This window comes from Orycteropus afer, unplaced genomic scaffold, assembly GCF_000298275.1.
Source record: "Orycteropus afer afer isolate SDZICR_OR568_19922 unplaced genomic scaffold, OryAfe1.0 scaffold00024, whole genome shotgun sequence".
Classification (NCBI taxonomy): Eukaryota; Metazoa; Chordata; class Mammalia; order Tubulidentata; family Orycteropodidae; genus Orycteropus; species Orycteropus afer.
In genome coordinates this window covers 3644886-3658108 of record NW_006921611.1, presented here as the reverse complement: position 1 = coordinate 3658108, position 13223 = coordinate 3644886, and the positions used below count along the sequence as shown (strand labels likewise).

At 38.5% G+C, this 13223-nt stretch overlaps 1 protein-coding gene across 1 annotated transcript in view; it reads right to left on the bottom strand.

Annotated features, from left to right (window-relative positions):
• The window catches only part of KCNU1 (potassium calcium-activated channel subfamily U member 1), a 245574-nt gene that overhangs the window by 52135 nt on the left and 180216 nt on the right, over positions 1–13223 (bottom strand). The window contains 1 exon segment of the mRNA XM_007935054.1: positions 6218–6277. Within this exon segment, the coding sequence (XP_007933245.1) occupies positions 6218–6277 (60 nt within the window).

The following is a 13223-nucleotide window of genomic DNA, read 5'->3' as shown; positions in this document are numbered from 1 at the left end:
AATTACCAAAATGTGACACACAGACATGAAGTGAGCACATGCTTTTGGGAAAATGGCACTGATAGACTTGCTTCACTCAGGGCTGCCACAAACCTTCAATTTTTTTTTTTTTTTTAAAGCAGTATCTGTGAAGTGCAGTAAAGCAAAAAACAATAAAATGAAGTATACTTGTACATATACTATAGTTAAGTTTCAGAATATGAACCTGATCTCCATGGCCACATTATGATTTCACTTCTCTGGGTTTCACCTGGTTGTCATTTATTCATTAAAAGGCATTATTTTTACCTTGGAAGGATATTTAAGGTTTAAACTATTGGATAATTTTTTACAGTTCATTCTCCACCAGGAACCTGGGTATGAGAAAGCTGAAAAGGATTCCTGTGAGCTCTGGGAAACTTGCATGATTAAACAACCAGAAGGCTGGCAGTTCAAACCCACCAGCCACTCCTCGGAAGCAAGGCTGGGCAATCTACTTCCGTAGTGATACTGCCTCTGAAACCCAAGGAGGGGTCTCTGTGAGTCAGGTCCGATTCAATGTCACATAACAACAAAAACAACAACAAGCAAGAATCTGAGGAAGACAGAGAGGACAATGACTTTCCTTGCTAGAAAGGTCTCTACCATCACATCTTTTTCCTTGGGAAAGGGAAAGCATGTATCAGGCTCTGTGCGTTTCCTCCAGTATGACCAGATATCCTTGCTAATGGTCTTTTACTGGGTAATATGGGAGAAAATGTGCCATGAAATCTCATTTGATGTAACATTGTTACATCAGAACCCATCCCTCATGGCCCTTATTTGGAAAAGTCTCTTAGGAAATCGTTTGAGAAGGCAGGCTAGTTACCAACCCCTGTGGTGTGCCTGGGATTAGTGTTTCCTGCATATGAGATTTTCGGTGCCTATACAGGTCATGCTCTTGCCCGAATAAGGACACTGCTCCTTGTTAATTTGAAAAGCACCTGGGGAATGGAGGAGGGGATAAAAAGAATAAAACTGGAAATACTACACTCAGAAAACCTTCCGTATTTCCACACTGTACTCAGAAAACTTTCCACACCTGTATGTTTTGGGAAGGAGCTCTGGTAGCATAGTGCCTAAGGCACTTGACTGCTAACCAGAAGGCTGGCAGTTCAAACCCACCAGCCATTCCTCGGAAGGAAGATGGGGCAATCTACTTCTGTAGTGATACTGCCTCGGAAACCCAAGGAGGGGTCGCTAGGAGTCGGGTCCAACTTGAAGGCATATAACAACAACAACATGCTTTTGGAAGAGCTCTGCTGATGTTTAATGGAGGAAAGGAGAGTTGGGTGGACATAACCCTGCATAGAGTAACACAACCAGTTTCTAGTGAATTGTATTTTCCAACCTCCCTCTGGTTTCTGGTCTCTCCTGATTCTTTGCATGTAGAAAGTCTTCACAAAATCATTGTGGAATTATAAACTTTAATAGTAAAGATTGTAGGCATAATAAAAACACCTGTAAATAGCACTTAAAAAAAATCTATTAAAATTCAGGGTATCATTGTATTCCGTGTAATCTTATTTCAGCTTACATTAGAGACTGAAAGCTGTGTTCTGAGGTAAACCAAATTAGCTGTGAAAAGAGACTTCTATTTGCCTTTGAATTCTGGTGTACAGATTTTTTTTTTTTTTAAATCAAATCCTTAGCCTCTGTTTAGAACATTTACTGTTTAAAAGATCCACAAAGACATTTTAATACCTCCTTGCTTAGAAGTTACACCTAAGGTCAGAGTGGCCCCAGCCCAGGTGGAGACAAGAATAAGAATGTTTTTTCCATTAGATAAACTACATCTAAGCTCATATTTGAGCATCTCTCAGCTAAGCTTTGCTTTATTTCCAATGAGCAGAAGCTGATAGATTTTTTTCAGAGTAGTTTCCACGAAAACATGGATGTAGGCATCTCAGAACTTAAATTGTTAGCAGACGGAAGATCAAGGAGAATGATAAAATGACAATTTCCCTCTTCCTCACATAGTTCCCAGATGAGATCTTTTTCTATTTTATGGATATTGCATTTGGGATTTCCTACAATGTGAGGACAAGCACAGCATGACCTGGAGCAGCAGGCACCTTTAATAAAGGCCAATGTACTAGGCAGAAGAGCCTGTGGCTTAGGGCAGATCTCAAATCCCATGGGAACAATTTCCAAAGGCAATCTTTTCAGCAGGCTGCTCTCATGAGCATGTTTTTGGGCACTCTAAAACTCGACTACCTCTCCTGGTCCCACCCATAACACTTTCCAAATATCAAAATATCATAGTGAAAATGTGGGTTAATCTAAATAAAATTTTTTTTTTCCTCATACACTGTTGTGATACATAGTCATCTCTATCCAGTGGCCAGGAACTGGACAATTAAGTCAGTTATTCTGCTATTTTAAAAACTAAAATATAGTAGTGCAATTCTGCTGCTTTAGGAACTTAAAATACAATATTATAAATAAGTGAAAATTTCAAGCAGAAGATTTTTTTCTTCTTATTTTTTTTTTTTGTTTGTTTGTGGCATATGGAGGTGAGGAGTAGAAAGATGAAATATAGGAAAACTACCTCACTGTTCATTGTATTGATACACATCCCAAGGTTTAATGGGATTGAGTCAGGGCCAGCGATTACTGTGACATAAATATTTTACTTATGCTGTGAGGTGAGAAGCTTGGTCTGAGCAATTACTAACAACAACATTATCCCAAAAATAAATTAAAAATAAAAAAATAAAAATCAAGAAAAGCCAAACTCATTGCCATTGAGTTGATTTTGAATCATAGCGACCCCTATTGGGTTTCCAAGGCTGTAAAACTTTCTGGAAGTAGATTGTCCCATCTTCCTTCCATGGAGCAGCTGTGGGGTTTGAACCAACAAAGTTCTGGTTAGTAGTCAAATACCTTAGGTACTGTACCATCAGAGCTCCTTCAAAATAAATTAGGATTGGAATAAAAAATAAATTAAGATTGAAAAAAATAGTGTCCTTCAAATGTCACTGGTATGTATTTTGTGTGTGTGTGTGTGTGTGTGTGTGTGTGTGTATGACACACAGAGATGGATAGAGAAAGAGTTATCCAGTTGGAAGGGACAACTTCTGGTAAGGAAAACAAACAAACAATAATTCCAGGATGCATGCATGAATACTCTTGAGTTTTTCTTTTCCTAGAAATAGGAAGTTATTTGTGAAAGCTTCTTACCCATATTCCTTAGTTTATCTGAAATTGCCATGGTTGAATGTCAAAATGAAGACAATTATTAGCATGTTGGTGATTACAGATTTTTGGAAACGTGATGCGCTGAGGGCCACAGACTTTAAATTCTCCTCACATCTGGAAGCCATCACTAGAGGGAAGCTTATTGAAGAAAGGCATCCTGAGTGTTATAATGTTTTACTTAGCACCAGTGACCTGTCAAGAAGCAATGGAGATAATGGAGCTGGAGACCGTTTAGAATCACTCGTGACATGGGGTCCCTGCTCTCCTTCTGCTCTGTGTGTTGTATGATGGCTATTTTCAAAAAGCAGTATGCTTTGATTAAAGGTGAAAAGTTAGAATTAGGGGTCTCTGGTGGGAGAAAAAAGGTTGCGGTTCATATTCTTTAGCAAGAAGAATGATTAAACATGGGCTTTTGTTATGGATGAAGAATAAGAATCAAGGTTTTTAGCAAGAAGTGGAAAGGGAGTTCTTGGGTAAGATCGCCTTAGTAAGGAAGGATGATCATGAGCACTCTTACCTAGATGTTCTCCATAGCTTAGAGTTTTGAGTTAAATGTTAATGAGAACAAAGGAGAGAAGTAGGATATTTCTCTTGCTTTGTTCATCTGTAGTTGGAAGTTGAGTTTCTGTAGGTCATAAAGTGTGTGACTTTTCTTATCTATGACTATGTAGGTGATATTAGTATCTGATTTTCTTGAGGCTGAGCCTGTTGCATAAGAAACCATTTGGGTGTCTCACCACTCTCTTCCACTGCTTAACTAAGCTCCAGAGGAGACGTTTGTTGTTATTGTTAGGTGCTGTTGAGATGTCTCTGACTCAAAGCAACCCTATGTACAGCAGAACAAAACACTACTGAGTCCTGTGCCAACACCATGATTCCAGCTATACTTGAGTGGATCGTTGTAGCCACTGTGTCAATCCATCTCATTGAGGGCCTTCTCCTCTTTAGCTGACCCTCCACTTTACCAAGCATGATATCCTTCTGCAGGGAATGGTCTCTCTTCTTGCAACATGACCAAAGTAAGTGAGATGAACTCTGGCCATTCTCACTTCCAAGGAGCATTCCAGTTGCACTTCTTCCAGGACAGATTTGTTACTTGTTTTAGCAATCCATGGTACTTTCAGCATTCCTCACCAACACCACAACTCAAAAGCATCAACTCTTCTTCAGTCTTCCTTATTCATTGTCCAGCTCTCACATGTATATGAGGTGATTGAAAATACTATGGCTTGTTTCAGGCGCACCTTAGTCCCCAAGGAGACATATTTGCTCTTCAGCACTTGAAAGTGGTCTTTTGCAGCCAATTTGCCCAGTGCTATACATCCTCTGATATTTTGACTGCTCTTTCCATTGGCATTGATTGTAGAACTAAGTAATATGAAGTCTTTCACAACTTCAATCTTTTCTCCATTTGTTGTGATGCTGCTTATTGGTCCAGTTGTGAGGATTTTTGTTTTCTTTCTAATGAGTTGTAATCCATACTGTAGACTGTATTTTTCAATCTTCTTCAGTAAGTATTTCATGTCATCCTCACTCTCAGCAAGCAAAGTTGTGTCATCAGCATATAGCAGGTTGTTAATGATTCTTCCTCCAATCCTGATGCCACATTCCTCTTCATATAGTCCAGCTTTTTGAATTATATGCTTGGTGTAGAAATTGAATAATTATGGTGAAAGGACACAACCCTGATATACTCCCTTATTGATTTTAAACCATGCAGTGTCCCCTTCTTCTGTTCAAATGGCAGCCTCCGGGTCCATGTACAGGTTCCTCATGAGTACAATTAAGTGTTCTAGAATTTCCATTCTTCTCAATGCTATCCACAATTTGTTATGATCCACCCAATCAAATGCTTTTGCATTTTGTGTTGTTGAAAGAAAGGTATTTGGAATGAATAAGTTGTTGGTCTTGCAAAATTCTATCATGCAATCTCCAGCATTATTTCTATCACCAAGGCCATATTTTCCAACAACTGGTGATTCTTCTTTGTTGTCAACTTTTACATTCCAATAACCAATGATAATCATCACATCTTGATTGAATGTTCAGTCAATTTTAGACTGCAGAAGTTGGTAATAATCTTCAATTTTCTCATCTTTGGCTTTGGTGGTTGGTGAAAAAATTTGAATAATAGTAATATTAACTGGCTTTCCTAGTAGATGTATGGATTTTATCCTATCACTGACAGCATTGTACTTCAGGATGGATCTTGCAACATTCTTTGTGATGATGAATGCCACTCCATTCCTCTTAAATTTGTTATTCCCAGCATAGTAGATCATATGGTTGTCTGATTCAAAATGGCCAAAACAGGTCCATTTCAGCTCACTAATGCCTGGGATATCAATCTTTATGCATTTCATTTAATTTTTGGCAACTTCCAATTCTCTTAGATTTATACTTCATACATTCCATGTTCCTGTTATTAATGGATGTTTGTATCTGTTTCTCCTCAGTTTGAGTCATGCCAGGTCAGCAAATGGAGGTCCCAAAGGCTTTATTTTATCCATATGATTAAGGTCCTTTCTACTCTGGTGAGGCAGCCCTTTCCCAGTCATATTTTGAGTGCCTTCGGACCTAAGGGGCTCATCTTCTGGCACTGTATTGGACAACATTTCAGGGGTATTCATAAGGTTGCCTGGTAACATATCAGACAGTGTTTCTCTGCTATTCATCAGATTTTCCCTGGCCAATTGTCTGAGATGTGGATGGCCTCTTCATTCTTCCAAGTCTGTCTCAGTCTGGAAGTTCCACTGAAACCTGTCCACCATGGGTAACCCTGTTGGCATTTGAAACACTGGTGGCATAGCCTCCAGCCTCACAGAAACACACAAGCCATCATAGTAAGGCAAACTGACAGAGAAATTCATCTCTCTTAGTTGTTCAAAACTGCTCACTTCCTGACCTTCCCAGCGGTTCTGGCCCACTGCCAGCTCCTGCTTCCTCTCCTGGCCTCCCCTAGCTTGTTCCTACCTGTTGCCAGCTCCTGCTTTCTTACATGGCCTCCTCTACATTGTTCCAGCCTGCTGCTGGCTCCCACTTCTTTTCCTGGCCTCCCCTAAATAGGGAAAGGGGGAGCAAAAGAGAGAATAATAATTCTACAAATTTCTGGGAATTTTCCTATAATTAAAAAATGGCTATCAAAAACAAATACAACTTTTGGCAATAAAATTCCTTCTTATGTCTAATTTAAATGGCTTTTGCACTACACAACAATTGTGCATGCTGCTGAATGAATTTAAACTTGGATCTTTCTTGCTATGTCTCATAGATGGGACAAAGATCATCCCATGAGTCCACTAATAGCATACAGCATGTAAAAGCACTCGCACTGTTCTTGTGGACCAAATGAAAAGTCCAGAATAGTGCATTATCAATGTTTTGAGCCAAGCAGCTCTGGCTTTTATAGATTAAAATAAACTGCCATTTGTATTTACTAGTTGCTGTTGAGCCAATTCTAATTCATAGAAACACCGTATGTGTCAGAGTACAATTGTGATCTATAGTATTTTTAATGATTGATTTTTCAGAAGTATATAATCAGGACTGTCTTCCAAGGTGGCCTTGGCTGGATTCAAACTTTCAACTTTTGATTAGTAGCCAATACTTAATTGTTTTCACTACCCAGGGATTCTTTTTCCCACATGTTGTTGTTATGTGCCATGGAGTCGGATCTGATTCATAGCGACCCCTCCTTGGGTTTCCGGAAATAGATTGCCCCATCTTCCTTCCGAGGAGTGGCTGGTGGGTTTGAACCGCCAGCCTTCTGGTTAGCAGTCAAGTGCCTTAGCCACTATGCTACCAGAGCTCCCTTTCCCACATAGTTATTGCCAAATACTGATAGTACACAATGAATATATGATTATGATTGACCATATTCATTGTTTAGAAGCTATTTATGTTGTGTTGTTGTTGTTTGTCATCGAGTCAGCCCCGACTCATAGCGACCCCTCCTTGGGTTTCCGAGGCAGTATCACTACGGAAGTAGGATTGCCCAACCTTCCTTCTGAGGAGTGGCTGGTGGGTTTGAACCGCCAGCCTTCTGGTGAGCAGTCAAGTGCCTTAGGCACTATGCTACCAGAGCTCCTAAGCTATTTATAGGATTCTAATATTTCCTTTTAGTATTTCTTTACATACTTGACTAATCTCTTCTAATTGAAGATTATGTGTAAACTCCTCAATTGCAGAGTTAAATGGATGGTGAATTGTAGAAATTTTCTTTGCATTTGAATTGAGGTCTTAAAAAGTGCTTCTGGAAATGTAGTTTGAGTTCAGAAAATATATTCATTGCATTAGAGATATCACTTTTTGTTTTAACTTTTATAGCATGGGAAATGTATAAAGAAGCATGGCGTTAATTATAACGCAAACAATGTTAGTTATGTATATTATCATTTTACTGTAAAATACATTTCACATATATACAATGTTCAGAATTTTAATATTATTTTGAGTTCATTAAGAAAAATTATCATACCTAAAGCAAAATCTAGTTTCAAACCCATTCAGTTGTTGAGGACAGTTCTTCTCATTTAGGACAAAATTAATTTTGTCTCTAATTTATAAAAATCTTATCAAAACATTGGCACTGCTAAGCCCCTAAACTTCTATCTCATATGGCAAATCAGTATATTCAATATCTGTTTTTGATAAAAATCCATGGAACTAATAACAATGGAGTTCACAAGAGGAAATAATGTTCCCCATTGACACTACTGGGTCAATAACTTATGATAGATTCAAAATTTTCCCCACAGAATCTGAGGCTAAAGAATACCAGTGTAAATACATACAAAAAACCACAGTTTCTAGCACCTTACATTTCATAAGATTTGTGAATTTGTCCAAGTAGGCCCTTTTCTGCTCTACACATTTTTACCACAGTAAGCTGTAATACATCTTAGAAGTTTCCACTTCAGATTATATAGAATTAGTGTTTTCTAAAATTGTTCAAATATATTCCCACATGCAGTTGTTCCATGTTGACTATTCACAGCATCTAATTATTCAGTCTTGTCAAACAACATTGATTCCTCAAATAAACAACAACTGAACCATATCAATAACACCTGTCAAGTTATTAAGAACCAAAGGAAACCATTCAAAATCAATTGAGTGGTTTTAAATTGACTATTGGTACTGCTTCCAATGTTCTCAACTTTAAAAACAACTATTTTTGTTGAAAGCCTGCTAGCATTAAATAATATTGTTTTCTCTGGACACATTTGTTTGACTGCGGAAACAGACGTAATTTAATGAACTCATCATTAGTGAGTGGCTTTCTTTGCTTGACTAAGAAATGAGCCACTCAGAAGTATATATTGGTTGCAAATTTTGTTATAATGATATATTGTTTTAGTTTTTTTGTTATGATTCATTTACTTTGAGTTGGGAAGATTGTGATAAGTGCTTAGTCTCATAATGTCAAATTATATTGCATTCATTGAGCACAGCTATACTGTCATGGCAAAATAAACACAATGACTTGCCATTGCAAGACATACAAAAATAGGAAGTGGACTGAATTTGACCTGTGGGCTGTAGTTTCTGACCTCTGATCTAGAATGTAGTCAAGAGCTGATACCATTTCAAACAGCTTTTGAACACTTCTAGTATATATCACAAAGCCTCTTTGGCATTTATTAATGTAAAATTTTGAGCACATTGTCTAAAATTCTAACTTATTTTTTCTTTTAATTTTTGTATTAAAAGTGTAGTTAAAGAGAAGAGAGGAAGTCCTACAAACAATCTCACATAAGCTCAAGGGACCCTTGAAATTTTAATATGAAGTTGACAAACAAAATATAAAAAATAGCCACAATGGAAACACTTCTAGAATGTCAGTTTAAGAACTTCTGAAAATCCACTCTTCATGAAAGGAGTAAGACTATTAACAAAAATGCATTTTTTTCAGAACTCTGGAAGTGGACTGGAGGCTTACAACAATCTGAAGAGCATTTATTCAAGAACAGTGGCAGAATCTTGGTGAGAACAGTAGGCTTTGTGGCAGGAATGCCTGCTCTATTCCCATTCAGTAGCGGTAACAAGGGGCTCTGGTGGTACAGTGCCTAAGGCACTTGACTGCTAATCAGAAGGCTGGAGGTTCAAACCCACCAGCCACTCCTCAGAAGGAAGATGGGCAATCTACTTCTATAGTGATACTGCCTCAGAAACCCAAGGATGGGTTGCTGTGAGTTGAGTCCAACTCGACAGCACATAACAACAACAACAACAAAGCAGTAACAACAACAAACAGCAATGACAACAAATCAAAAATAGAGGGAATTACTTCCAGAATTGTCTCCTTGTATTATTAAACATGTCTGGTTTTCAGCAAGGAATTATAAAACATGCAAGAAACAGGAAAGTATGGTTCATACATATGGGGGAAAAAACAGTCAATATAAACTGTCCCTGAAGAATCCTAGACATTGAACATACTAGACAAAGATTTTAAAATAGCTATTATAAATATATACAAAGAACCAAAGAAAATCATATCTAAGCAACTAAAGGAAACAATGAACACAATATCTCAGATGTTACAGAGTATCAGTAAAGAGATAGACTATAAGATAGAATCAAATAGAAATTCTGTAGTTGAAAAGTACAATAATACATTTTTGAAAAATAAAATGAAAATATAAGACAGGCTCCACAGCAGATTTGAATTGACAGGGGGAGAAAAAAAAAAAAGTCACATTTGAAATATAGGTCAATGAAGATTATCTAGGCAGAGAAACAAAAAAGAAAATAAAGGAGTAAATTATTAGGGACCGAACCTCAGAGACCTATGCAACACCACTAAGCGCACCAATCTACACACAATGGGAGTCCTAGAGAGAGAAGAGAGAACAGGGAAGAAAGATCCATTGAATAAAAAAATGACTAAAAATTTCCAAATTTTAATGTAAAACCTTAATCTACACATTCGAGATGCATAATAAGCTGTTGTTGTTGTTGTTGTTATGTGCCGTCGAGTCGGCCCCGACTCATAGCGACCCCTCCTTGGGTTTCCGAGGCAGTATCACTACGGAAGTAGGATTGCCCAACCTTCCTTCCGAGGAGTGGCTGGTGGGTTTGAACCGCCAGCCTTCTGGTTAGCAGTCAAGTGCTTTAGCCACTATGCTACCAGAGCTCCTATAATAAGTAGGTAATCAAAAGAATTCCCAACTGAATACATCATAATCAAACTACTGAAGGCCAAAAAAAAAAAAAAAAGAAAAAAGAAAAAGAAAATCTTGAAAACTGCAAGAGAGAAGCATTTTGTTTTTAACTGTCTTTCTGCCTTATTTAAAAGACAAGTGTACAAAACAATAATTATAAAACTTTGTTGATGGGTTTATAATGTACAAAGATATGCTATGGTGAAAATGGCCTAAATGCCAATGAATGAATGAATTAGGCAGAGTGTGATACATGTACACATTTCAGCTCAGCTGAAGGAGAGGTGTGGTCTTGATCTATCTGCAATATAGATGGAGCTTGGGGACAATATGCAACTGAAATCAGTAAATCACAAGGGACAAACACCATAAGATCTCACTTATATGAAAGGACCAAAAAACAAACTCATCGCCGTTGAGTCAGTCCCAATTCATAACAGCCCTCCTTGGATTTCCGAGGCAGTATCACTATGGAAGTAGATTGCCCATCCTTCCTTCCAAAGAGTGGCTGGTGGGTTTGAACTACCAGCCTTCTGGTTAGCAGTCAAATGCCTTAGGCACTACGCCACCAGAGCTTTTATGTGAAAGGACAGGAATGGGCAAATTATGGAGAACAAAATTTATTAGGGTTACCAGGGTGGAAGGGGAGCTCTGGTAGCATAGTGGCTAAGACACTTGCCTGCTAACCAGACGGCTGGCGGTTCAAACCCACCAGCCACTCCTCGGAAGGAAGGTTGGGCAATCCTACTTCCGTAGTGATACTGCCTCGGAAACCCAAGGAGGGGTCGCTATGAGTCGGGACCGACTCGATGACACATAACAACAACAACAACAGGGTGGAAGGGAGGAAAATGGAGATTATTGTCTGTGGACCACTGGGATTTGGTTAATGATAATAGAAAAATCTCATTGATAAATGGTAGAATGGTATATCCAATTAATAAAATTGCAATCAGTAAGCTGCACATCTGTAAAATTTGAATTGGCAAAAGTTAGTGATAGATGTATTTCTAATAAAAAGAACAGCTGCTGAGGCTGTTATGTACAAGCAAACACCTCATGGGATGTGTGGTAGTTATATTTGTGTGTCAACTTGGCTGGGCCTGATTGAGAGGCTGGGCAGCTGGTGGTAGTTATTCTTCATGATGAGACTGGCAATCAATTCTATGGTGGGATCTACCACAAGCAGCTGAGTAGCTGCCTTTGGGATGTGGTCTGCTTCCTGTATTTAAGGAGAAGACTTGGGAATGGTCTCTAGCCTTTGGCATGCTTGGGCCCTGCATGTAGCCATGTCATTGCTCAGCAGTCTGCTATGCTCTGCCGGCCTTGGGACTTACAACGGACTTAAGTTAATGGCCTGCAGTGTCGTTTGGTAATATCGGGACTGTGCCTTTTTACTTGTCAAATTTGGGGCTTCTCAGACTCAGCAGCCAGCAGCTGTCTGAGTGAAGAAATGCCTCTAGCACCAGTGGGCTGGGAACAGGAGGCAGAGCTGGACTTCAAGGTTGAGGGGCTTTCACCCAGCCCTTAGAGCCTGGCACTTTGAACTTGGACCTAAAGCCTGTTTCTTCAGGCCATCCCATTTGTGGTGTATTTTTTGTTAGAGCAGTACTAGGTAACCAGAACAGATGTTTACTGATTTGTAGGTTTAGGAGCATGGTTTCATGGGATATCCCAGTTAACTGACCTAATATCCTGTTTAGTGCTTCTGCTCTATCTCTTGATTTGTTGCATAGTTCTGGGGTCTTAAAAACTTGCAAATGCCCTTCCTAGGTATCTGATTGATATCCATTTGCCTGGAACAACAGAGGGAAAGGGGGAATCAGGAATAAGAGGAAGAAATAGAACGTGTGGCTAATTGTCTCTATGAACATCTGCCTCCTTTATCAAGAGACAAAAGAACCATATGGTGCCCAGATACCATTACTGAATAGCAGAATCCTCATCAAAAGGGGGAAAGTTCAGAACAGAATTTAAAATCTCATGGAATTCACATTTTCTGGAACCAAAGAGGTTGGATGAACCCCTGAAATTATTGTCCTGAGATAATTTTTAAATCTTAAATCTTTAAACCAAAAATATCCCCTGAAAACTTTTTAAAACCAAACACTAGTTTAGCATAACCATTAATGAATACCTGCTTTGAGCATTGGGCTCTTTCAAGAACTTTTATACGGGATCTAATTGACAATAACCACTCCAAAGATTTGATAGGAAGCTTAGAAGGCAGTGACTTTATGTTAATGGGGCAAGAACAATTTGGAAAAGAAGAGTGAGAGTGGTTGCAGAACTTGAAGAATGTAATCAAGGTCACTGAATTTACATGCAGAAATTGTTTAATTGGTGTATGTTCTGCTGTTTATATTCTCAACAGCAACAACAAAACATAAAATAAATTATATTTTAAAAGATGTAATTTGTATAACAATCATATCACAAAGGAGGGGCAAGGGAATGGAGTTACATAGAAATAAGTTTTTAAATACTACTGAAAACAAATTAAAGAAGCTATGGTAGAGCAGTGGGTAAGGCATTTGGTTACTGTGGTAGTTAAGGTTATATGTCAACTTTGTTGGGCCTAGTTTAGAGTGTCTGGGCAGCTGGTTGTAGTTATTCTGCATGGTGAGACTGGTAATTGGCTCCATGGTAGAATCTACTAGAACAGCTGAGTAGCTGCTGCCTTAGTGGTGTAGTCTGCTTCCAGTATATAAGGAGAAGTTTTTTTTTTTTTTTTTAAGATATATTGTTCATTCTTCTGGCAGTCCATGGTATCAGTATTCTTCAGTAACCTCATAGGTCAAAGGCATCAATTCTTTTCTTTTTTTATTTTTTCTGATT